Source organism: Cherax quadricarinatus, chromosome 15 (assembly GCF_038502225.1).
Source record: "Cherax quadricarinatus isolate ZL_2023a chromosome 15, ASM3850222v1, whole genome shotgun sequence".
Lineage (NCBI taxonomy): Eukaryota > Metazoa > Arthropoda > Malacostraca > Decapoda > Parastacidae > Cherax > Cherax quadricarinatus.
In genome coordinates this window covers 4,656,944-4,683,934 of record NC_091306.1, presented here as the reverse complement: position 1 = coordinate 4,683,934, position 26,991 = coordinate 4,656,944, and the positions used below count along the sequence as shown (strand labels likewise).

At 42.6% G+C, this 26,991-nt stretch overlaps 1 protein-coding gene across 1 annotated transcript in view; it reads right to left on the bottom strand.

Annotated features, from left to right (window-relative positions):
• LOC128692023 (uncharacterized) overlaps window positions 1–26,991 on the bottom strand; it is a 160,461-nt gene that overhangs the window by 22,886 nt on the left and 110,584 nt on the right. The window contains exons 17-18 of the mRNA XM_070085369.1: window positions 14,034–14,180; window positions 11,007–11,095 (exon numbers count right to left, since the gene is read on the bottom strand). Coding sequence (XP_069941470.1) covers window positions 11,007–11,095; window positions 14,034–14,180 — 236 coding nt within the window. The remainder of the gene's footprint in view (window positions 1–11,006; window positions 11,096–14,033; window positions 14,181–26,991) is intronic.

Sequence of the window (26,991 nt, the reverse complement as noted above, 5' to 3'; positions counted from 1 at the left end):
CCCACTATATACCTCACAAGACAGCCCTCCCACTATATACCTCACAAGACAGCCTTCCCACTATATACCTCACAAGACAGCTCTCCCACTATATACCTCACAAGACGGCCCTCCCACTATATACCTCACAAGACAGCCCTCCCACTATATACTATACAATCACACTCAACATGGTATCCCTCTGACATCCTAGACAAGACACACTCAACAACATGGTATCCCTTTGACATACTAGACAAGACACACTCAACAACATGGTATCCCTCTGACATACTAGACAAGACACACTCAGCAACATGGTATCCCTCTGACATACTAGACAAGACACACTCAACAATATGGTATCCCTCTGACATACTAGACAAGACACACTCAACAACATGGTATCCCTCTGACATACTAGACAAGACACAACAACATGGTATCCCTCTGACATACTAGACAAGACACACTCAACAACATGGTATCCCACTGACATACTAGACAAGACACACTCAACAACATGGTATCCCTCTGACATACTAGACAAGACACTCAACAACATGGTATCCCTCTGATATACTAGACAAGACTCGACATACATCACTCAGGAAAATAAATGCACAAGTCTACGGTTGTTGCCAGATACCTTTATATACTCTAAAACCTAGTTATTATTATTATTATTATTATTATCATCATCATTATTTCCAGAAATTATCTATTTAGGTTTCAAGTTTTCTCGTGCCTTGGGTATGAGACCAGACTGCCGTGTTGGGAAGCTGGTCAGCCAAGCTGTTCGTGCTAGCAGTCATATCACATCACGGCCATTGACGTGAACGTCTCACATCAATTTAACCAGTGGTGGGCACAGCTAACCGAAAAGTTAGCTTCGGTCACTGCTAATCCGTTAACTAAAAAATTAGCTCCGCTAACGCTAAATGGCTGAAAACATTAGCGGAAGCTAACTCTAAACGCTAACTTTTTCACATGAATTCAGATTCGGTTTAGTTTTGTGGTCTTTTACTTTTAAGACTTTTAGAACAGACCTGGAGTGCATGGCATGTGCTGGGTGTGTCCTCTTAACATGGTACTTCATGTTGTAGAGGATCACCACCTTGATGATGGTCTCCCTGGGCCGGCACATGACACACAGGAAGTACAAAATATTGGCGTTCTTCGTATCCCTTGACTTGAGGATAAAATAGTCATCCAGGTGGGACCACGGGTTCTGTGACTCCTGATCCTCAGCCTGAGCGGCCTCTGCTTCAATCACAGCCACCGGCGGAACAGAAATGTCTCCCCTGTTCATAACGATAAGTGACAACGCACCCTGGTGATCGCTGACACTGTAAGACCATAACAATGTTGCTCAGATGCTGCTGCTGCTGCGTTGGCAATCACGTTTACATGTAGTCAGTCAGTAGTGTGCCTGACTGTTGGAGAAACACCAACAACAGACAGGATCAAACAGATGCGCCGTTGAAAACGCATAACTTTCCAACTACAGACAATGTATGAATTTTTTTTAGCGGACTCAGAGTTAGCGGAACTTTATTTAATAGAAGCTAATTGGTCCGCTAACGGTTTCCGAAGTTAGCGGAAACACTAATACGCTAAATAAAAAGTTAGTTCCGCTAATTAGCGGTTAGCGGATTAGCGGAACTGTGCCCACCACTGAATTTAGCCCGTTAATTATTCTATCCAGGAGCATTTATTACCACTGACGACCTCTGCTGAGTGATACTTTAGACGAAGTTTGATCTCTTCTTCATCTAGATGCATTTTTACTTTCCTTATTACTCAAAAAAAATACAATCTTGTATTCAGATGAGAACCTCTGCAGTTCTCTGTGTTGTTAATGTTTTGGTGATAGTTTTATGTGAGGAAAACTGGAAGTGACTCTTACCAATGTTCAGTCGAATGTCATAACTCACACCTTATGAGAGGCTGCAGATGTGTGTGTGTGGAGGGGTGAGTGTGTGTGTGCTCACCTAATTGTGGTTGTACGGGTCGATTGATAGCACCTGGCCCTGCCTCTTCACTGGTCGCTACTGGGTCCTCTCTCTCCCTGCTCCATGAACTTGATCAAACCTCGTCTTAAAACTATGCATTGGTCCTGCCTCCACTACACCCCTTTCCAGACTATTCCACTTCCTGACAACTCTATGACTAAAGAAATACTTCCTAATATCCCTTTGACTCATATTAGTCTTCAACTTCCAATTTTGACCCCTTGTTTTTGTGTCTCATCCAGGAACATCCTGTCTTTGTCCACCCTGTCAATTCCTCGCAGTATTTTATGTCGTTATCATGTCTCCCCTAACCCTCCTGTCCTCCAGTATTGAGTATGTCTCCACAAGTATGCATGTAGTGGTTGACTGCCTGCCTGCTGATACAACCACAAGTGTTCCTGAATGTATACAATATATTATCTCTCAACCATCAACTAGAGTAAGGAAAAAAACACATATGATTGATGAATGAGCGTCACTGACGCAGAGTAATCAACGTTGCTCATTTCCTTGCACTCACCTAATTGTGTTTACAGGGGGGCGAGTCACGGCTCCTGGATAACGCCTTGAAATTATTCACAGATAAACACAGACTATTGGTGACGTCGATGGCCTTGTTATACCTACTCTTTAAACTGTGTTACGAATCTGCTTTCAAAATAATTTAATTCGAAAGAAAAGAAACACTGATAATAATAAAAGAAATACACTGTATTTAACGCTTGCTAAAAAATTTCTGCCATTTTTAAGGAAATTTATTTTTGTACGATGAGATTATGATGATATTTTGGTTAAAAATGATCTTAGTAATGTTGTGTTACAGTGATGTTGTGTTACAGTGATGTTGTGTTACAGTGATGTGTTACAGTGATGTGTTACAGTGATGTTGTGTTACAGTGATGTGTTACAGTGATGTGTTACAGTGATGTGTTACAGTGATGTGTTACAGTGATGTGTTACAGTGATGTTGTGTTACAGTGATGTTGTGCTACAGTGATGTTGTGTTACAGTGATGTGTTACAGTGATGTGTTACAGTGATGTGTTACAGTGATGTGTTACAGTGATGTTGTGTTACAGTGATGTGTTACAGTGATGTGTTACAGTGATGTGTTACAGTGATGTTGTGTTACAGTGATGTGTTACAGTGATGTGTTACAGTGATGTTGTGTTACAGTGATGTGTTACAGTAATGTGTTACAGTGATGTGTTACAGTGATGTGTTACAGTGATGTTGTGTTACAGTGATGTGTTACAGTGATGTGTTACAGTGATGTGTTACAGTGATGTGTTACAGTAATGTGTTACAGTGATGTTGTGTTACAGTGATGTTGTGTTATAGTGATGTGTTACAGTGATGTGTTACAGTGATGTTGTGTTACAGTGATGTTGTGTTACAGTGTTGTGTTACAGTGATGTGTTACAGTGATGTTGTGTTACAGTGATGTTGTGTTACAGTGATGTGTTACAGTGATGTTGTGTTACAGTGATGTGTTACAGTGATGTTGTGTTAGAGTGATGTGTTAGAGTGATGTGTTACAGTGATGTTGTGTTACAGTGATGTGTTACAGTGATGTGTTACAGTGATGTGCTACAGTGATGTTGTGTTACAGTGATGTGTTACAGTGATGTTGTGTTACAGTGATGTTGTGTTACAGTGATGTGTTACAGTGATGTTGTGTTACAGTGATGTTGTGTTACAGTGATGTGTTACAGTGATGCTGTGTTACAATGATGTTCTGTTACAGCGATGTGTTATAGTAATATTGTGTTACAGTGATGTTGTGCTACAGTGATGTTGTGTTACAGTGAAGGTATTTGAGGCAAATCTGAATTGGTAGTTACAAATGATACTTGAGGATTTCTCAATACAGCATGAGTTAACCAGTGCAACAGAGTTTGATCCTGCCAGAGATGACACCCCTTCTGCATATATCAATCTCACCCTAGCAGAGTTGGGGTTAAATGTAAATAACCTGTATAGATGAATAATTACAGTATCAACTTATCAGTATTCAAGAATTTTTTTTTGTGTTCACGTTCTCTCCGAATTCTGAGAGTTAACAGTCTATATTTGAGTGCACCGAATCTGCCTTTCTGTTAAACACTTCTTTCTTTGTATATATTCCTTCCTCAGAATCCGTAGATCACATGAATACAGATCGATCGATCAAATTTTTTTTTATCACTTCTATTGTGTAATCCCAATGTTGAGTTTCCGATGAGTTGTGCTATATCATACCTTGTAATGCGTTACAGTTTTATTACAGTTTCAATTATGTAAGCTTCCATTCCAATATTCTACTTATGTATGTTATAATGTTCAATTGTTGTGTACTTTGACATTGTATAGAGTCAGCCCAAGCCGTACACCTGCCATCTCTAGTTTGTAGTAGCTGTATGTCAGGACGACATATGTTAGCGTAGCCGAGCTCTCAGTAGTAGTACCAGTTCCTAGTAACCAGTTACCAGTAACCAGTGTACCAGTAGATGACTCACTACCAACCATCTGCGTGAATCATTGACTGTTATTCATATTGCTGCTGACCATAGCAGGATTTCAAACACCCCTCACCCTGTAGGCACTTGTGGGTCAGTCTAAGATAGGGAGCAGAGAGAGACAGGTCGGCTGTTGGCGCTTCCCATACTTCCCATTATATATTATACGTACAAACCAGATTACGTGAGTATTTTTACCCCATCCACGTTATCGAAACCCATATGACAGTGTTACAGTGATGTTGTGTTACAGTGAAGTTGTGTTACAGTGATGTGTTATAGTAATGTTGTGTTACAGTGATATGTTACAGTCATGTTGTGTTACAGTGATGTTATGTTACAGTGATGTTGTGTTACAATGATGCTGTGTTACAATGATGTGTTACAGTGATGTTGTGTTACAGTGATGTGTTACGGTGATGTGTTACAGTGATGTTATGTTACAGTGATGTTGTGTTACAGTGATGTTGTGTTACAGTGATGTTGTGTTACAGTGATGTTGTGTTACAGTGATGTTGTGTTACAGTGATGTTGTTACAATGATGCTGTGTTACAGTGATGTGTTACAGTGATGTTGTGTTACAGTGATGTGTTACGGTGATGTGTTACAGTGATGTTGTGTTACAGTGATGTGTTACGGTGATGTGTTACAGTGATGTTGTGTTACAATGATGTTGTCTTACAATGATGTTGTGTTACAGTGATGTGTTACAGTGATGTTGTGTTACAGTGATGTGTTACGGTGATGTGTTACAGTGATGTTGTGTTACAGTGATGTTGTGTTACAGTGATGTTGTGTTACAGTGATGTTGTGTTACAGTGATGTTGTGTTACAGTGATGTGTTGCAGTGATGTGTTACATTGATGTTGTGTTACAGTGATGTGTTACAGTGGTGTGTTACAGTGATGTTGTGTTATAATGATGTGTTACAGTGATGTTGTGTTACAGTGATGTGTTACAGTGATGTGTTATAGTAATGTTGTGTTACAGTGATGTGTTACAGTCATGTTGTGTTACAGTGATGTTATGTTACAATGATGTTGTGTTACAATGATGTTGTGTTACAGTGATGTGTTACAATGATGTTGTGTTACAGTGATGTGTTACAGTGATGTGTTACACTGATGTCTTACAGTGATGTGTTACAGTGATGTTGCGTTACAGTGATGTTGTGTTACAGTGATGTGTGACAGTGATGTTGTGTTACAGTGATGTGTTACAGTGGTGTTGTGTTACAGAAACGTTGTGTTACAGTGATGTGTTACAGTGATGTTGTGTTACAGTGATGTTGTGTTACAGTGATGTTGTGTTACAGTGATGTTGTGTTACAGCGATGTTGTGTTACAGTGATGTTGTGTTACAGTGATCTTGCGTTACAGTTATTTTGTGTTACAGTAATGTTGTGTTACAGTGGTGTTGTGTTACAGTGATGTGTTACAGTGATGTGTTACAGTGATGTGTTACATCGATGTTGTGTTACAGTGAAGTGTTACAGTGATGTTGTGTTACAATCATGTTGTGTTACAATTATGTTGTGTTACAATGATGTTGTGTTACAGTGATGTTGTGTTACAGTGATATGTTACAGTGATGTTGTGTTACAGTGACGTGTTACAGTGGTGTTGTGTTACAGTGATGTTGTGTTACAGTGATGCTGTGTTACAGTGATGTGTTACAGTGATGTGTTACAGTGATGTGTTACAGTGATGTTGTGTTACAGTGATGTTGTGTTACAGTGATGTTGTGTTACAGTGGTGTTGTGTTACAGAAACGTTGTGTTACAGTGATGTTGTGTTACAGTGATGTTGTGTTACAGTGATGTGTTACAATGATGTTGTGTTACAGCGATGTTGTGTTACAGCGATGTTGTGTTACAGTGATGTTGTGTTACAGAAACGTTGTGTTACAGTGATGTTGTGTTACAGTAATGTTGTGTTACAGTGATGTTGTGTTACAGTGATGTTGTGTTACAGCGATGTTGTGTTACAGTGATGTTGTGTTACAGAAACGTTGTGTTACAGTGATGTTGTGTTACAGTAATGTTGTGTTACAGTGATGTTGTGTTACAGTGATGTTGTGTTATAGCGATGTTGTGTTACAGTGATGTTGTGTTGCAGAAACGTTGTATTACAGTGATATTGTGTTACAGTGATGTTGTGTTACAGCGATGTTGTGTTACAGTGATGTGTTACAGCGATGTTGTGTTACAGTGATGTTGTGTTACAGTGATGTGTTACAGCGATGTTGTGTTACAGTGATGTTGTGTTACAGTGATGTTGTGTTACAGCGATGTTGTGTTACAGTGATGTTGTGTTACAGTGATGTTGTGTTACAGAAACGTTGTTTTACAGTGATGTTGTGTTACAGAAACGTTGTGTTACAGTGATATTGTGTTACAGTGATGTTGTGTTACAGTGATGTTGTGTTACAGAAACGTTGTGTTACAGTGATGTTGTGTTACAGTGATGTGTTACAGAAACGTTGTGTTACAGTGATGTTGTGTTACAGTGATGTTGTGTTACAGTGATGTTGTATTACAGAAACGTTGTGTTACAGTGATGTTGTGTTACAGTAATGTTGTGTTACAGTGATATTGTGTTACAGTGATGTGTTACAGTGATGTTGTGTTACAATTATGTTGTGTTACAATGATGTTGTGCTACAGTGATATTGTGTTACAGTGATGTTGTGATACAGCGATGTTGTGTTACAGTGATGATGTGTTACAATTTGTTGCGTTACAGTGATGTATTACAGTGATGTTGTGTTACAGTGTTGTTGTGTTATAGTGATGTGTTAGAGTGGTGGTGTATTGCAGTGATGGTCCGTTACAGTGATGGTGATTATGTTACAGTGATGGTGTGTTAAAAGTTACGATAAGTGTGTGGAAATCACAGTAAGTGCGTCGGCCACAGTAAATGTGAGAGAGTTACAGTAAGTGCGTCAGGGTGAGTACGTCAGGGTGAGTGCGTCACAGTGAGTATGTCACAGTAAGAACGTCACAGTGTTGCCACAGCGGTTTGTTTGCAATCGTGTCATTACGGTTTCGTGGGTCATTTAATTGGTTTGGTTGGTTGGGTGACTGGTCGGTTGTTTGGTTGCTTCTTTGTTTAATTTCTTAATTGTTTGCCTTTTTAGTTTTAGTTTGTTGATTGGTTGGTTGTTTGGCTGTTTGATATGTTTTTGGTTGCAGACTTTGTTGCCTGGTTGATTGGGTGTTTATTTCCTTGACTGGTTGATTGGTTAATTGATTTTTATTTGGTTGGTTGATTGGTTGATTGGCCAACTGATTGTTTATTTATTTGAGTGGTTGATGATTTTGTTGGTTTTTTGTTTGGTTGATTTTGTTTGCTTATGTTTACTTGTTTGGTTGGGTCTTTGTTGATTAGATGTTTGGTTAGTTAGGCTTTTATTGTTGGGTTGATTGGTTGCTTGGTTATTTGTTCGGTTGGTTCACTGTATAATTGGTTGTTTATTTGTTTGGCTTCGTGTTTGGTTGGTCTTTTGCTAGTTGTTTGTACGTTTGTTTGGTTGGTTTGTTGGTTAGGCGTTTTTGGTAGATTTGTTGTTTGGTTAAACTATGAATTGGTTTGATGATTGTTTGTCTGTATGGTAGATATATTGATTCATTGGTTAATTGTTGGTTGATTTGGTTAATCGATTGGTTGTATGGTTGGCTGGTTATTTGGTTGATTGTTTGGCACATTGGTTGGTTGCTTTAGATGGTTAATTGTTTGACTGGTTGATTTGTTAGTAAATTATTTTTTCTTGTTTGGTTGATTAATGGGTTGTTTGGCTAGTTGTTTGATTGATGGGTTGTTTGGTTAGTTGTTTGATTGATGGGTTGTTTGGTTAGTTGGTTGATTGTATACATTTTTGTTTTGTTTTGTTTGTTCTTTGACTGGTGAGTCGAGTGGTTGTTGGGTTGATTTTCTAACTGAAATGTTCGGTTGTTGATGGGTTACTTGATTTGTTTTGCTTGTTGGTTGGTTAACCACTTGGTTGCTAATTCGCTGGCTGTTTGGTTGCACGGTTGGGTAGTTAGTAAATTGATTGTTTTGGTGGTTTCTTGTTTGTTTCGTTGATTGTTTAGTGGGTTGATTGTTTTGTTAATTGATTATTTTGTTCGTTGATTGCTTTGTTGGTTGATTTGTTGGTTGATTTCCTTGTTGGTTGGTGGATTTGTTGGTTGGTTGCTTTGTTGATTGATTGGTTGATTTGTCGGTTGATTTCTTTGTTGGTTGGTTTATTTGTTGGTTGGTTGATTTGTCGGTTGATTGATTGGTTGAGTGATTGGATGATTGGTGAGTTGATTAATTGTTTGGTTAGTTGGCTTATTTTGGGTGTTAGTTGTTTGGTTATTTAGTTGTTTATTTGGTTGATTGGTTAATTACTTGGCTTGTTGCTTGTTGGTTAATTGGCTATTTGGTGTTGGTTAATTCCTTGGTTGTATGGATGGTTGATTGATTGTTTGGTTGGTTATTTATCTGGTTGTTTGGTTTATTGGTTAATTGTTTGTGTGTTTGTTTGGTTGTTCCTTTATTTGCTTGTGTGGTTACTTTTTAGTTGTTCACTTGGTTATTTGTTTGGTTCGCTTGTTGTTTGCTTGTCTGATTGGTTGGTTATTTGGTTGGTTGGTTGTTTCACTGTTGGTTGATTGGTTGGTTAGTTGATTGCTTTTTCCCTTGGTTTGTTGACTGGTTGCTTGGTTGATTGCTAGAGTTGATAAGTTTGTAATGCCTTATCCGATCGGCTACAAACTTTCACTGACATCTTCTGGTACCTTCTGGCATATTTTGTCTTCATCTTTCTCTTCTTTGGTTAATTTCGATACCTTGGGAAATCCTCTTCTGATTAGCTTCAGCTCTGGCGTATCGTATCCTATTCTGATTAGTTTCAACTCAGGCGTTTGCTATTCTGATTGACTTCAACTCAGGCGTACCCTATTCTGATTGGCTTCAACTCTGGCCTATGCTATTCTGATTGGCTTCAACTTTGGCGTATCCTATTCTGATTGGCTTTAATTCTGGCGTATCCTATTCTGATTGGCTTCAACTCTAGCGTATTCTATTCTGATTGGCTTCAACTCTGGCGTATGCTATTCTGATTGGCTTAAATTCTAGCGCATGCTATTCTGATTGGCTTCAACTCTGGCGTATGCTATTCTAATTGGCTTAAACTCTGGCGCATGCTATTCTGATTGGCTTCAACTCTGGCGTATGCTATTCTGATTGGCTTAAATTCTGGCGCATGCTATTCTGATTGGCTTCAACTCTGGCGTATGCTATTCTGACTGGCTTCAACTCTGGCGTATCCTATTCTGATTAGCTTCAACTCTGGCGTATGCTATTCTGATTGGCTTCAACTCTGGCGTATCTTATTCAGAAGAAAGTTTAGGCTGATTCAGGAAACTGTAAGGACCAGTTTGCCAATATTTTGTTAGGATGGCGTGGTACTTGTTTCTACTGGAGTACCTCGAGCACGCCTCGTCAGAATGGGTTCAGACTTCGTTGGCTGGTGCCTCGTCTTGAGAGAATTATACTCTGTAAGTTTTATTAGCTTTGTTGATGCAGATTTGCTAATTTACTTGGATTTGTTGGATTCTGTGCATTAGCTGGAGGTTGCTTCTCCGATCGACTTCAAACCTTCTAAGTGAAGAGGCTTTGAACCTTCTAAGTGAGAGGCTTCCAGTCTTCAAAGTGAGAGGCTTCGAACCTTGAAAGTGAGAGGCTTCCAATCTTCAAATTTAATTATATTGCTTATATATTTTGGAATTTTGATCTCCGTGTGGTAACTAGAGAATGCCTCTTCTGATTGGTTTGAAACTCTCAAAGCTTGTGCATCTTACATAGTGGAAGGTTGACACTGGTTATAGGATACCTTTGATATCCCTTTGACGAGTTTCGAGAGTCTCACTACTCTCGGAGCCCGGTCATGGGCCAGGCTCGTCTGGTGGCCTGACCTTTTTTACGTGTATTTAAAAAGTTTGTGATATTATTTCCCATGTGATTGTCTGACTGTCTGCAATTATTCCATTTTGAGGAAGAGAGAGAGAGAGAGAGAGAGAGAGAGAGAGAGAGAGAGAGAGAGAGAGAGAGAGAGAGAGAGAGAGAGAGAGAGAGAGAGAGAGAGAGAGAGAGAGAGAGAGAGAGAGAGAGAGAGAGAGAGAGAGAGAGAGAGAGAGAGAGAGAGAGAGAGAGAGAGAGAGACCTAGGCTCTAAGTCCAGTCCACCTATAATTACTGTAATTATCAGGTGTGTGTGTGTGTGTGTGTGTGTGTGTGTGTGTGTGTGTGTGTGTGTGTGTGTGTGTGTGTGTGTGTGTGTGTGTGTGTGTGTGTGTGTGTGTGATCCTAAACTGATATACAACATGTGTGTGAATATTTCGGAACATTCAACTTGTAAGAGACGAAAGTCTCGAACCCTCTGTCAACAGTGTTACCAAGTGGTGTTACACTTATAGTGTTACCAAGTGGTGTTACACTGATGTGTTGTTACACTGAAGTGTTGCTCACCTTATAACCACGTGCTATCTCCATGGAGGGCCCCAGGACGTGTTGCACCACGTGCGGATCCACCACGCGCTGCACCTCGTGGTCAGCCCCTGTGACAGTGGGAAAACATAACACAGGGTTGAATGTCCTGAGGGAACGGTGGGGGAGGAGGGTGGTAACACGTGGTGGAGGGATGGGGAGGGGGGTAGTGCCAAACTGGGGCTCACTAGAGCCACCGGGTCACATAAGCACAGGGTGACACGCTCACCGGGTCACTTATATATGATGGTGGGGAGGAAGGTCAGTGGAACACGGGGTCAGACTTAGGGGTCAGGAGAACACGGGGTCAAACCTGATGTGAGTGAAGACACCGTGAGTGGCACTCATCATGTGAGTGAAGACACCGTCAGTGGCACTCATCATGTGAGTGAAGACACCGTCAGTGGCACTCATCATGTGAGTGAAGACACCGTCAGTGCCACTCATCATGTGAGTGAAGGCACCGTCAGTGCCATTCATCATATGGGTGAAGACACCGTCAGTGCCACTCATCATGTGAGTGAAGGCACCGTCAGTGCCACTCATCATGTGAGTGAAGGCACCGTCAGTGCCACTCATCATGTGAGTGAAGGCACCGTCAGTGCCATTCATCATATGGGTGAAGACACCGTTAGTGCCACTCATCATGTGAGCAAACACACCACCATAATCACACCGGTGCCAGGAGCTATGACTCGACCCCTGCAGCCACAAATAGTTGAGTACACCACAGATCAGGCCTCACAGCTGACCCACCACTAGCCACATCAACCTATCCTTGACCGCAGCAATATTTACGTATCACATTCTCTACAAATTACGCTAATCTAACTTCGGAAAATCCCGCATCTTCCGAGGCAAAAAATTTTACAAACCTTGGTTACAAATAACTTAAAAATATCCACACCTCAACTCACACACTGAGGCCCGTGGTTCGATCCCCAGTAGGGTGGTAACATCTGGGCGTGTTTCCTTAAGATACCTGCTGTCCTTGTTCACCTAGCAGTAAAATAGGTTCCCGGGTGTTAGTAGACTGGTGTGGGTCGCATCCTGGGGACAATAACCTAATTTGCCCGAAATATTCGGCATAACCAGAGGCTTTCTATATAGTATGTCTCTGGTGTCAGCTACGGTATGTGTAAGTTGTATCATGTACGTGTAGAAATAAATATTATTATTATTATTATTATTATTATTATTATTATTATTATTATTATTATTATTATTATTATTATTATTATTAATATTATTATTATTATTATTATTATTATTATTATTATTATTATTATTATTATTATTATTATTATTACGTAAATGGTTTAGATGTTGCCTCGAACTCCTTCCCGTCTTCCACGGTTTTATTTTCTCTGCATTGGACCGATGTAGCCACTTGATGGCGAAAGTTTTCTCAACAGAGCTTCCCAAGTGTTCTACAAGTGTTTTATTTATTTACTTGTATTTTGAAGCAGCCGGGGGTGAGGCTGGTGTTGACAGTTGACTGCGTCGTGGACTGATATCTAGCGTCTTTGTGATGGTGAGTTCACTCGTAGGATGAGTGGCACTGTCCAGTACTTTTTTCATGCTGGTGTGTTCACTCAGGGGATGAATGACACTGACGGTGTGTTCACTCAGGGGATGAGTGACACTGACGGTGTTTCACTCAGGGGATGAGTGACACTGACGGTCTGTTCACTCACAATGTACTCGCTCCTAGAGGCAAGAGTCTTACTCTTCTTCCATTCCTGCCACATTTATCTTCCTTCGTTTCTTTCTCTGCAAGGCTGACGACACGAGACTGGTATCTACACAAACTGCCAGTGCGCTACCATTTTCTGAAACCATCAGCAACAGCCTGATTGGTCACAGACCGAGAGGCGATCAGTGGACGGAGGAATGAGCCTCCACCACGCTGAGTTGAAATATCCACACGGTTTTAACGCTTCCTGAAGTACAAAACATATAAATCTGTTGCATTTTTCACGCAAGAAGAAAAAGTTGGATGAATATCTTCGGTAAATATACAGGTCCAATTATTTTTCGTAATTAACAGCGTTAGGTACATAGACAGATGTTAGTCAACACCTGTAGAGTTCCAGCAGGTACTGGAGTTTACATGCAACACCTGAAGACTTCCAGCAGGTACTGGAGTTTCTTACATGCAACACCTGAAGACTTCCAGTAGATACTGGAGTTTCTTACATGCAACACCTGAAGACTTCCAGTAGATACTGGAGTTTCTTACATGCAACACCTGAAGACTTCCAGCAGGTACTGGAGTTTCTTCCATGCAACACCTGATGACTTCCAGCAGGTACTGGAGTTTCTTACATGCAACACCTGAAGACTTCCAGCAGGTACTGGAGTTTCTTACATGCAGCACCTGAAGACTTCCAGCAGGTACTGGAGTTTCTTACATGCAACACTGGAATGTTTTCCTATATAGGATATTACCTACATTCCAGCAGGACTGTACGTAGTTTCCTAACACATTTTTACCCCCCTGGATGCGACCCATAACACTTGGTAACACATGGATTTCTAGTTTTACTGCCAGGTGGGCAGAGGTAGACACTTGTCCATGTTTCTCCGCGGCGGGGAATCGAACCCGGGACCTTGTGATTGTGAATCCCATGCTCCCAGCAGGACGGGTTGATTGAGAAGGGTCAGGAAGGAGAGGCAGTGAAATACCTGAGCGACAGTCAACAGGAAGCAAAACTTGGTTCGGAGGTGAGAGCGGAACCCCAACATTCCTTCCAGAGTGATTAATAACACTTGGATGAATGTGAAAACGTTATACAATACTGACATGTTGGTAAGCAAGACTCATGGGCAACAAGTTAAGTATTTTTATTCCTAAACCTTTCGCCTACAAAGTAGGCTTCTTCAGTCGAACACATGAATTTGCAGAAGCCTAGTGTGTAGGCGAAACATATCGGAATAAAAATTCCTAACTATTGCACATGTGTCTTACTTATCAACGCTTGGATGACCTGTAGGTGCTTAACTTACCTGGAGCCGAGGTGACTGTGGGCAGTGCCACAACCAGAGCCATCACCGCCACCGCCCTCAGCCTGGCCCTACCAGAAAGCATGGTGACGATGGACACTACACTGCTGAGACGCTCTTTCTTGGCACTGTGTTTTTCACAACCTAATCACTTCAACTTTTCTCTCATCCGTCTTTAGGGAACACTTAACTACGTCGTCAAGGGCCTAACGCTGACCCTTGTGTCTGAGAAGCTGTCAAGAAAGGGGGCGTGGCTGAAGGAGGCGGGTGTGGGCGTGGCGGTGTAGGCGTGGGGATGTGGGAGCCTCGAAAGGCTGACCAGCAGTGAGGGAAGTGTGAGGAGGCAGCAGCATTTATAGGGAGGAGTGGCGTCACTTGTAAGAAGGAGCAGCAGCAGCAGCTCACCGGATGAAGCTCGTCCCACATGCGACATTACTCAGGCCTTACATACAGCAGCCCTCTGCTGGGGGCATGACGTCACTCATTATAAACACCGACGGTGCCACACGTTGCCCTAAGGGACGCCTCAGCAAGTTTATTTCAGGGCACGTACACATAAGGACAGTTATCTTCCATACTTTAACATTCAAAATAACCATAATGAAAAAAAGTGAGATTCCAAGAACATGTTATTTCTCGCATTATCAAGGAATGTGAGAAGTCACGAAAGTCCTCGGAATTTCACTATTTTCACTGTTGCTATTTTACATATTGTGATATGAACTGTTTACTGTGATCTTATTGCATAGTTCAACATATGAGTAAGTTATCGAGGATAATCCAAAAAAATGACAGACAAAGTGACTTATATCCATTAGGGTCCTTGTAAGAAACATTGGGGTCCTTGTAAGAAACATTGGGGTCCTTGTAAGAAACACTGGGGGTCCTTGTAAGAAACATTGGGGTCCTTGTAAGAAACATTGGGGTCCATGTAAGAAACACTGGGTTCCTTGTAAGAAACATTGGGGTCCTTGTAAGAAACACTGGGGTCCTTGTAAGAAACATTGGGGTCCTTGTAAGAAACACTGGGGTCCATGTAAGAAACATTGGGGTCCTTGTAAGAAACATTGGGGTCCTTGTAAGAAACACTGGGGTCCATGTAAGAAACACTGGGGTCCTTGTAAGAAACATTGGGGTCCTTGTAAGAAACATTGGGGTCCTTGTAAGAAACACTGGGGTCCTTGTAAGAAACATTGGGGTCCTTGTAAGAAACATTGGGGTCCTTGTAAGAAACATTGGGGTCCTTGTAAGAAACATTGGGGTCCTTGTAAGAAACATTGGGGTCCTTGTAAGAAACATTGGGGTCCTTGTAAGAAACATTGGGGTCCTTGTAAGAAACACTGGGGTCCTTGTAAGAAACATTGGGGTCCTTGTAAGAAACATTGGGGTCCTTGTAAGAAACATAGGGGTCCTTGTAAGAAACATTGGGGTCCTTGTATGAAACATTGGGGTCCTTGTAAGAAACATTGGGGTCCTTGTAAGAAACACTGGGGTCCTTGTAAGAAACATTGGGGTCCTTGTAAGAAACATTGGGGTCCTTGTATGAAACATTGGGGTCCTTGTAAGAAACATTGGGGTCCTTGTAAGAAACATTGGGGTCCTTGTAAGAAACACTGGGGTCCTTGTAAGAAACACTGGGGTCCTTGTAAGAAACATTGGGGTCCTTGTAAGAAACACTGGGGTCCTTGTAAGAAACACTGGGGTCCTTGGAAGAAACATTGGGGTCCTTGTAAGAAACATTGGGGTTCTTGTAAGAAACACTGGGATCCTTGTAAGAAACATTGGGGTCCTTGTAAGAAACATTGGGGTCCTTGTAAGAAACATTGGGGTCCTTGTAAGAAACATTGGGGTCCTTGTAAGAAACATTGGGGTCCTTGTAAGAAACACTGGGGTCCTTGTAAGAAACATTGGGGTCCTCGTAAGAAACATTGGGGTCCTTGTAAGAAACATTGGGGTCCTTGTAAGAAACATTTGGGTCCTTGTAAGAAACATTGGGGTCCTTGTAAGAAACATTGGGGTCCTTGTAAGAAACATTGGGGTCCTTGTAAGAAACATTGGGGTCCTTGTAAGAAACATTGGGGTCCTTGTAAGAAACATTGGGGTCCTTGTAAGAAACATTGGGGTCCTTGTAAGAAACACTGGGGTCCATGTAAGAAACATTGGGGTCCTTGTAAGAAACATTGGGGTCCTTGTAAGAAACACTGGGGTCCATGTAAGAAACACTGGGGTCCTTGTAAGAAACATTGGGGTCCTTGTAAGAAACATTGGGGTCCTTGTAAGAAACACTGGGGTCCTTGTAAGAAACATTGGGGTCCTTGTAAGAAACATTGGGGTCCTTGTAAGAAACATTGGGGTCCTTGTAAGAAACATTGGGGTCCTTGTAAGAAACATTGGGGTCCTTGTAAGAAACATTGGGGTCCTTGTAAGAAACATTGGGGTCCTTGTAAGAAACATTGGGGTCCTTGTAAGAAACACTGGGGTCCTTGTAAGAAACATTGGGGTCCTTGTAAGAAACATTGGGGTCCTTGTAAGAAACATAGGGGTCCTTGTAAGAAACATTGGGGTCCTTGTATGAAACATTGGGGTCCTTGTAAGAAACATTGGGGTCCTTGTAAGAAACACTGGGGTCCTTGTAAGAAACATTGGGGTCCTTGTAAGAAACATTGGGGTCCTTGTATGAAACATTGGGGTCCTTGTAAGAAACATTGGGGTCCTTGTAAGAAACATTGGGGTCCTTGTAAGAAACACTGGGGTCCTTGTAAGAAACACTGGGGTCCTTGTAAGAAACATTGGGGTCCTTGTAAGAAACACTGGGGTCCTTGTAAGAAACACTGGGGTCCTTGGAAGAAACATTGGGGTCCTTGTAAGAAACATTGGGGTTCTTGTAAGAAACACTGGGATCCTTGTAAGAAACATTGGGGTCCTTGTAAGAAACATTGGGGTCCTTGTAAGAAACATTGGGGTCCTTGTAAGAAACATTGGGGTCCTTGTAAGAAACATTGGGGTCCTTGTAAGAAACACTGGGGTCCTTGTAAGAAACATTGGGGTCCTCGTAAGAAACATTGGGGTCCTTGTAAGAAACATTGGGGTCCTTGTAAGAAACATTTGGGTCCTTGTAAGAAACATTGGGGTCCTTGTAAGAAACATTGGGGTCCTTGTAAGAAACATTGGGGTCCTTGTAAGAAACATTGGGGTCCTTGTAAGAAACATTGGGGTCCTTGTAAGAAACACTGGGGTCCTTGTAAGAAGCATTGGGGTCCTCGTAAGAAACATTGGGATCCTTGTAAGAAACATTGGGGTCCTTGTAAGAAACATTGGGGTCCTTGTAAGAAGTATTGGGGTCCTTGTAAGAAACATTGGGGTCCTTGTAAGAAACATTGGGGTCCTTGTAAGAAACACTTGGGGTCCTTGTAAGAAACACTGGGGTCCTTGTAAGAAACATTGGGGTCCTTGTAAGAAAGACTGGGGCCCTTGTAAGAAACACTGGGGTCCTTGTAAGAAACATTGGGGTCCTTGTAAGAAACACTGGGGTCCTTGTAAGAAACACTGGGGCCCCTTGTAAGAAACACTGGGGTCCTTGTAAGAAACATTGGAGCCCTTGTAAGAAACATTGGGGTCCTTGTAAGAAACATTGGGGTCCTTGTAAGAAACATTGGGGTCCTTGTAAGAAACACTGGGGTCCTTGTAAGAAACATTAGGGTCCTTGTAAGAAACATTGGGGTCCTTGTAAGAAACACTGGGGTCCTTGTAAGAAACACTGGGGTCCTTGTAAGAAACACTGGGGTCATTGTAAGAAACATTGGGGTCCTTGTAAGAAACATTGGGGTCCTTGTAAGAAACATTGGGGTCCTTGTAAGAAACACTGGGGTCCTTGTAAGAAACATTGGGGTCCTTGTAAGAAACACTGGGGTCCTTGTAAGAAACATTGGGGTCCTTGTATGAAACATTGGGGTCCTTGTAAGAAACATTGGGGTCCTTGTAAGAAACACTGGGGTCCTTGTAAGAAACATTGGGTCCTTGTAAGAAACACTGGGTCCTTGTAAGAAACACTGGGGTCCTTGTAAGAAACATTGGGGTCCTTGTATGAAACATTGGGGTCCTTGTAAGAAACACTGGGGTCCTTGTAAGAAACATTGGGGTCCTTGTAAGAAACACTGGGGTCCTTGTAAGAAACATTGGGGTCCTTGTAAGAAACATTGGGGTCCTTGTAAGAAACACTGGGGTCCTTGTAAGAAACATTGGGGTCCTTGTAAGAAACATTGGGGTCCTTGTAAGAAACATTGGGGTCCTTGTAAGAAACATTGGGGTCCTTGTAAGAAACATTGGGGTCCTTATAAGAAACATTGGGGTCCTTATAAGAAACATTGGGGTCCTTATAAGAAACATTGGGGTCCTTGTAAGAAACATAAACTGATTGTGTATACGTTAATAAGGAAAATAATGCATAGACACAAATAACTTCTCTGGATATTGATTCCATTGTAACAGAATCGTCTTTCCTTCGTTTCGACTTTATTATCATTGTTTAACACTAAAGTATTGCTAAACTCTTCGCTCAACTGTGTTTGTTTTCTCTCTCTTAAGTAATATTTCGTTATAATCTGCCGCAGCATTTTCCCAAAGTCTGTTTCGTTACTGTTCTCCCGATGTTGCCTTTCTTCAGTGCCTAAGGATGGCAGTGTTGACGCGAGAGTCTTCATGCACTCGTTGACAAACAATACAAATAAACAAAGAATCCTGAGACTTTATAAATCTTTATCTTTTAAAGTTCTCATACACGCTGTCGGCAACATTGAGGAAATAAATCAGCGTATGTAAACAATAGCAATAGCAGTATCCTCAACAGCAGCAACAGTACGAGCAGCCACCGCAGCAGCAGCAGCACGAGCAGCCACCGCAGCAGCAACAGCACGAGCAGCCACCGCAGCAGCAGCAGCAGCAGCCACCGCAGCAGCAGCAGCAGCAGCCACCGCAGCAGCAGCAGCAGCAGCCACCGCAGCAGCAGCAGCAGCAGCCACCGCAGCAGCAGCAGCAGCAGCCACCGCAGCAGCAGCAGCACGAGCAGCCACCGCAGCAGCAGCAGCACGAGCAGCCACCGCAGCAGCAGCAGCACGAGCAGCCACCGCAGCAGCAGCAGCACGAGCAGCCACCGCAGCAGCAACAGCAGCAGACGACTCTAGCAGGTCACACACATTATTGCAACTCTCGAGTAACATGAACCACTGACACTGCTTTCCTCATCTTCTCGCCTGACAAACTTACCTCAGCACTCTGACATTTTGTTCATCTCTTTGTCAGTGGAAAATCTCCTCACACGAGTCATCTGACATGAGCCTCTCACCCCCATTATAACCAACTAAATGTATCTCGTTCGCTCTAACAAAAATTAAAAATAGCTATAATTACATAACCATAATTTTTAAAGGGGTGGACCGATAAGCCAGCGGAAGGCTTCGGTCAAATGACCAAATGCTTCGGCTAAGGGTTATCATATGACTAAGACCAGCCTCAGGAAATATTTGTCCCGTTTCCTGACACACCTTACCTAACCTAACCTCGATCGCTGTGCGATACGATAAAGATATCTCCATATTCCATAGCCCCAGTCCCCTGCACTTCAGTGCACGCGGCTGGAATAGTACAGAGTGCGGCATAAGCTGATACTGCAGCTAAATATTAGTGTTGAAGATATGAAGGGAATCGCAAGAGGTATTCACAAGTCATCATATGGAAACTAATATCCAATTTGCTTCAATAAAAACTGTAAACTAGAGTGTCACAGCACAAATCTAATTCAAATCTTTCAAATAGACCAAAAAAGACCATTATCCTAAAATACACAAACACATTATGCTCGAAGCCGCGCTAAAATAGTCAAGTCTTCACCTACACATTTAAATTTCACTCTCCGCCCTCGTCGAATTTTTTTTGGCAGCTTTTGTTAACGTCTGAAGCTACTGCACTGAGGATTTTATAATTTATCTTAGACATGCCAGGATGCTGGGAATAACTTCAACAACTTTTGTCACGAGGCAACGTGAAAAAGCCAGTTGTTCCAAGAAAATTTGAAGCCGATTAGATGAAGCGTTCTCGAGTTGTGAGCGAAATCAACAAGTTGCAGGAAGAAAGTAATTCCGGCAACGTCTTCATTACTGACTTGATGCCAGTGAGTGAACATGATTCACAGACTCTGAAAACCAAGCACAGGGGTGAAGCACTGGGATGAAGCACAAGGGTGAAGCACAGGGGTGAAGCACTGGGGTGAAGCACAAGGGTGAAGCACAGGGGTGAAGCACAAGGGTGAAGCACAAGGGTGAAGCACAGGGGTGAAGTACAGAGGTGAAGCACAGGGGTGAAACACTGGGGTGAAGTACAGAGGTGAAGCACAGGGGTGAAGCACAGGGGTGAAGCACAGGGGTGAAGCACTGGGATGAAGCACAGGGTGAAGCACAGGGGTGAAACACTGGGATAAAGCACTGAGATGAAGCACAGGGGTGAAGCACAGGGGTGAAGCACAGGGGTGAAGCACAGGGGTGAAGCACTGGGATGAAGCACAGGGGTGAAGCACAGGGGTAAAGCACAGGGGTGAAGCACTGGGATGAAGCACTGAGCTGAAGCACAGGGGTGAAGCACAGGGGTGAAGCACTGGGATGAAGCACAGAGGTGAAGCACAAGGGTGAAGCACAGGGGTGAAGCACTGGGATGAAGCACAAGGGTGAAGCACAGGGGTGAAGCACTGGGGTGAAGCACTGGGGTGAAGCACAGGGGTGAAGCACAGGGGTGAAGCACAGGGGTGAAGCACAGGCATGAAGCACAGGGGTGAAGCACTGGGGTGAAGCACAAGGGTGAAGCACAGGGGTGAAGCACAAGGGTTAAGCACAGGGGTGAAGCACTGGGGTGAAGCACAGGGGTGAAGTCCCTCTTCACTCATGTCCATCTTGATTATGTCCTTGATGTCTGTCTTGATCTTATCTACCTCTGTGTGGACTCAAATTCCTTTTCCTTAGTAAGTAAGTAAGTTTATTCAGGTATACACAAATACAGTTACATAGAATTATCATACATAGCAGCATATGTGTAGAGAACCTGGGATAACCCAAAAAAGTCAGACAGAGTGACTTATTTCCATTGGGGTCCTTTTACCTTATTATAATATAAAGGTTGTAATATTTTCTTATTATTCTATAATGAAGATAACATCTTATTATCATACTAAAAAGACTATCTACTACACGAGGGTCATTAAGACTACAATACGAGGGTCATTACTAGGAATAAGGTAAAATTTACACGTTAAAATTTACAAGGTAAATATTATTCTCAAACCTTCGGTGTGGCTATGGGCTCTCCTCTCTCTCCTGTTCTTGCTAATCTTTACATGGAATACTTCGAGACTGTTCTTCTTCCTACCATCGATGTGAGACCTTCACTCTGGCTCCGCTATGTAGATGACATCTTTGCTTTTTGGCCTCATGACTCTAGTCTCTCCCAATCATTTCTTGATGCTCTTAATAATCTTGCCCCTTCCATTAAGTTTTAAGCTGAATGGGAATCTAATTCCTTGCTTCCTTTCCTTGATGTTCATGTTTTGCCTTTTCCGTTTACCGCAAGCCTATTTACAGTGGCATGTACATTCACTACTTTTCTTATCATGCTTCCTCTGTCAAGAAAAGTGTTCTTATCTCCCTCTTTCTCCGTGCTCTCCGCATTTGTGATCCTCGGTTCCTTGAATCAGAAATTTCATCTCTTCATAATTCATTTTCCCGTCTTGGCTACCCTTCCCATTTCATAGACTCTGCCTTCTCACGTGCTAAAGGGACTTTCTTCTCTCCCAAACTCTCTACTCCTGGGAACTCTTCTCTCCTCTGCTTTCTCTACATTTCCAGTCTTTCTAATCTCAACAACTCTCTCCGTTCCTTAGACATCAAACTTAATTTCCGCCAGACTAACACTCTTCGCACTAATCTACTTCATATCTCTTCTCCCTCTATAGATGCTCCTGGTGTCTACTCTGTTTCTTGTTCCTCTGCAGTACATTGGAGAAACTGGCCGATCTCTTTCTGACAGACTTAGGGAGCACAAAAGTAGTGTTAGGTTTGCCGACACTAACAATGCTCTTTTCTGTCTCGTCAGAGATCATAGCCATCGTATTGACTGGTCTTCTGCTAAAACTGTCTTCCCTACCTCCAACTTTCACAGTCGCCGTCTGGTTGAATCCTCCCTAATGCACAACTCTCCCTGTATGAATCTTAGTCCTGGCTTTGTCTCTGTAGATGCCTTCCTTTCCCACTGCATTGTAAAATACTCCAAACTTCAGAACACCCGTGACTTAACCTGATTCCTTTTTTCTTCTTCTCCCTCTTCCCCTTTCCTCTTTCCTCTTTCTCCTTTGGGTTGTCTTTCTTCTGCCTTAGATATCTGTTCCTTCATTATTCCACCCCCGTCTGTGTTCTTGCTCCCACCCTCTGCGGGCTCCTAGCTCCCTTTTGGGCACCTAGCTCCCTTGTGGGCACCTAGCTCCCTTGCAGTGCTCCTCTTTCTTAGTATTTGACTGACTCTACAACTACTATTACTACCTCCACCACTACTACCTACTACCTCCACTACTACTACCACCTCCACTATTACCTTTCTTGTCCCGTCCCTGTCTGCTGGCCTATATATACTCCCTCCTTCTCTCCTTTTCGGTCCAAGTCGGATCGAAACGTCGTCGTAAGCTCCAATCTACTATGTGCGGGTTATCTGTATGTAAATATATATTTTATCTTAGGAACTGTTTCTTATGGATTCCGACACTAAAGAAGTTCTTCATCTTCCCTTCCTGTTCAAGTATCTGTCGGAATTCATTATCTACCCTTGTCTAGAGCACAGCTCTAATACCTGGTAAAGCTCATTTGGGCTTTTGATTGATGCTGGTCATCAGAGGACAACAAGAGCAACTCATCTCAGCAGAGCGCGTGTGATCTTAGTCTCTCAGCATCACTCTGGGGAAACAAAGTACAATAACAATCTAGTCTCAGCATATATCGAAAAATTTATTCTTCGCTTGTAATGTATGACTGTATTGTACCTGGAGAGGGTTTCGGGGGTCAACGCCCCCGCGGCCCGGTCTGTGACCAGGTCTCACTGGTGAACCTTCCCAGCGTACATACCACTGATGCAAGACTGCCATACCCGTAAGGATGTTTATCTTAGGATATACAACTGTGTAGTGATCCTGATTTCAATGGGTTCTGAACCCCTCGCTGGGGTGTATCCATGGATGCTTACGATCTGAATTAACATCAGTGCGTGTGAGACGCAGCATCACTACTGGGGCAAGATGTATGTATTCTGATGTATCTTTGAGATGGGACGTGTCTTCGAAATGGCATGAATGTTGCCGGGGCTGACCCACCAGTCGGCCTTATTAGGTTATCATGGTGTGAGGGAGGGATGCCTGGCCTGGCACCGTCACTTAAGACGTTGCCATAACCAGGGACATTGTTGCAGCGCTTCGAACACCGTCTCCGACGGGAGGTAAATATGTTTGGGAAAGCACTGTTGGTTTGTGGTCTTTAAACACACATAAGGACAGGCAGATATACGAACACACGTGCGCGCGCACACGCTCACAAGCACACATACACACACACACACACACACACACACACACACACACACACACACACACACACACACACACACACACACACACACACACACACACACACACACACACACGCACATATGGACGCCTGACAAACCAGAGAACAGCGTTCCGATACCTTAGTAAGGAATCGTTCAAGACACTGTATACCGTGTACGTCAGTCCCATACTGGAGTATGCAGCACCTGTTTGGAACCCACACTTGGTCAAGCACGTCAAGAAATTAGAGAAAGTGCAAAGGTTTGCAACAAGACTAGTTCCGGAGCTAAAGGGTATGTCCTGCGAAGAGAGGTTAAGGAAAATCGACCTGACAACACTGGAGGACAGGAGCGACAGTGGGGATATGATAACGACATATAAAATACTGAGAGGAATTGACTAGGTTGATAGGGCCAATATATTTCATAAATGGGACATAGGAACAAGGAGACACAACTGGAAATTAACAACTCAGATGAGTCATGGGGATGCTGGGAAGTATTTCTTCAGGAAGTAGAACAATCTGGAGAGTTATGTAGTGTGGGCAGGATCCACATACGGCTTTAAAATTAGGTATGGAGCACGGAGAGAGTGTGGACCTATTAGCGACTAGCGAAGAGGCGGGGGCCAGGAGCTGTGAATCAGTCTGAAAAAGGTGAGTACACACACACACACACATCAACAAGACGCTTGTCATTAAATGATTAATAAAGTTTCAAGTTGTTAAGAAGCGTCGACGTCATGTTGGCACCTTTTAAAGAGTGTCTTGTGCACCATCAACATGTAAGGAGGGTGGACCTTGACCTGGCTCTCTAAGAGTGCCTCACTCAGTGCCACCACTCTAACACAGAAAATGAATCACTTCTCTCTCTCTCTCCCTTTCTTCATTCCTTTCCTCTCTCTCTCTCTCTCTCTCTCTCTCTCTCTCTCTCTCTCTCTCTCTCTCTCTCTCTCTCTCTCTCTCTCTCTCTCTCTCTCTCTCTCTCTCTCTCACTCTCTCTCTCTCTCTCCCTCCCTCTTTCTCTTCACACGCATAAATACACACACAAGCCAGAGAGGGGACACAGAAACAAGGGGTCACAATCGGAAGTTGAAGACCCAGATGAGTCAAAGGAATGTTAGGAAGTATTTCTTCAGTCAGAGAGTAGTCAGTAAGTGTAATAGCCTAGCACGTGAGGTAGTGGAGGCAGGAACCATACATAGCTTTAAGATGAAGTATGATAAAGCTCATGGAGCAGGGAGAGAGAGGACCTAGTAGCACTCAATGAAGAGGCGGGGCCAGGAGCTGAGTCTCGACGCCTGCAACCACAGTTAGGTGAGTACACACACACACAAACAAAAACTTTTTAGTCAGCTGGGTACTTCAGACGGAAATGGGCCCTAATGGAGGGTCATCATGGATTTTAAGAGAGGGATCAGAAGCACTGTCTGAGCCGCTGGCTATGAGTAAACTATACAATATCTGGAAGACAGCGAATGAAGTTCCAGCCTTTATAAAAAGGAGTTTAACAAGAAACATTTAACTACAGGCCAGTATCACTGCATACTATGTAAGGTAATGGAGAAGATAATCAGAAGAGGTCTACAGCACTTGGAGAGAAGTGGTCTGCTGAACAATAACCAATGCGAGTCTGGAGGCGGTAAATCCTGCTTTACACACGTGTTGGATTGTGCAGATGAAGTGGCTGGTTTATTGTGCACCCCATATCCATCCTGTGGATGGTAGCGCAAGAGAAAATAGATACACAAAAGGCCTCGAAACTAGGCCCCAAAAGGGTTAACAGGAGTGCATCTGGATTTATATCTACAGTTCACTTATCTGTTAAAAGCAATTTTAGGGAGTTTGTTTAATATGTCTGGTATCTTATTTTCATTAATAAGATATCTTGATATATCTCATAGGTAACTATACTATCTATATCTTTGTTCCTCAATAAGTAGACAATTAGGCCCATAGAGTTCAAGAAAGAGTGACCATAGGGATGGTCACATACTTTGCATTTGGTTTGATCATCATCTGTGTGTCTCTCAAACTGCAAGAAGTACTTGTAACAAAGTTTAGCCAGTGTTTTCATATTGCAATTTGCTCCATAAACGTGCTTATCTACGTTCATGTTATCATAGTGGGTTATAGATCTACTCAGGCTTCTAACTGCATTCCTACAACATTCACTTTAATTATTTACTTCTCTCCTAATATTATCCCTAATGCTAGACACAGACACCAGTCATATTCTACATACTCCTTCAGGTGTTTTTTTTTTTTGGAGGGGGAGGGGCTATTTTATCAACTTTACCAGGAAGGAGTAATTCAATGTGCAATGGAATCTTTAAAAATTGTACATTAATTCCTTTTTCCCTGAGTTTTGAGTATCTATATCTGGTTTCTCGAATGAGTATGTTTTTAGAGTCATTATATGAAGTAAGTGCCTTCAGTAATGACGTACAATAATACAATACAAGTGAAAAAAGAAGAGAATGCAAGATGGGTAAGATTTGTCACATTATTGGTCAGTATTTGATGATAGGGAAGACAGTGAATCCAAGAATGATGAAGGAAAAGAAGATAAAGAATGATTGTCCGTGAAGAAGAGTCAGAATGGGCAAGTGTGACAAGAGGGGTTCCGCAGTTATCAGGCTTTGAAATGGTGCCCGTACCTTGAAAAACCACGAGGTTATAATACTAGGTGTTCAAAGACATGCGACAAGGTAGATTGCAGAATAAGAAATTTAGAGCTACGAAGAAACACAGTAGTCACTGGGAATGCTCTTTCCAAATGGCAGGAGACAGCTCGATACTGGAAGACAGAAGGAGAAGCACGAATGCTGGAAGACAGGAGAGACCTGGATGATAGAAGACAGAGGCATAGACCTGGGTGATAAAAGACAAGCAGAGACCTAGATGACTGAAAACAGAAGCAAAGACTTGGATGCTGTAAGACAACAGACACCTAGATGCTGGAAGACAAGAGACACCTGGATGCTGGAAGACAAGAGACACCTGGATGCTGGAAGACAAGAGACACCTGGATGCTGGAAGACAAGAGACACCTGGATGCTGGAAGACAAGAGTCACCTGGATGCTGGAAGACTGAATGCCCTCATATATGGACAGACTAAACTGTATTTAGACAGGTTTCTCCCAGAGAGAGCTTTCTTAGATCGTGGCTTAATAAAGCTCTCCATGAAGAAACGTAATTTTAGTAAATTCTTCCTCTGCTCCTTCTCTCTCTCTTCCTCTCTCTCTCTCTCTTACCCAGAAGCAGAGGAGACATGCAACAACACAGATGAACGTGTGTAAAAAAGAACCTTCCATAGGCTGTTTTGGAGTCA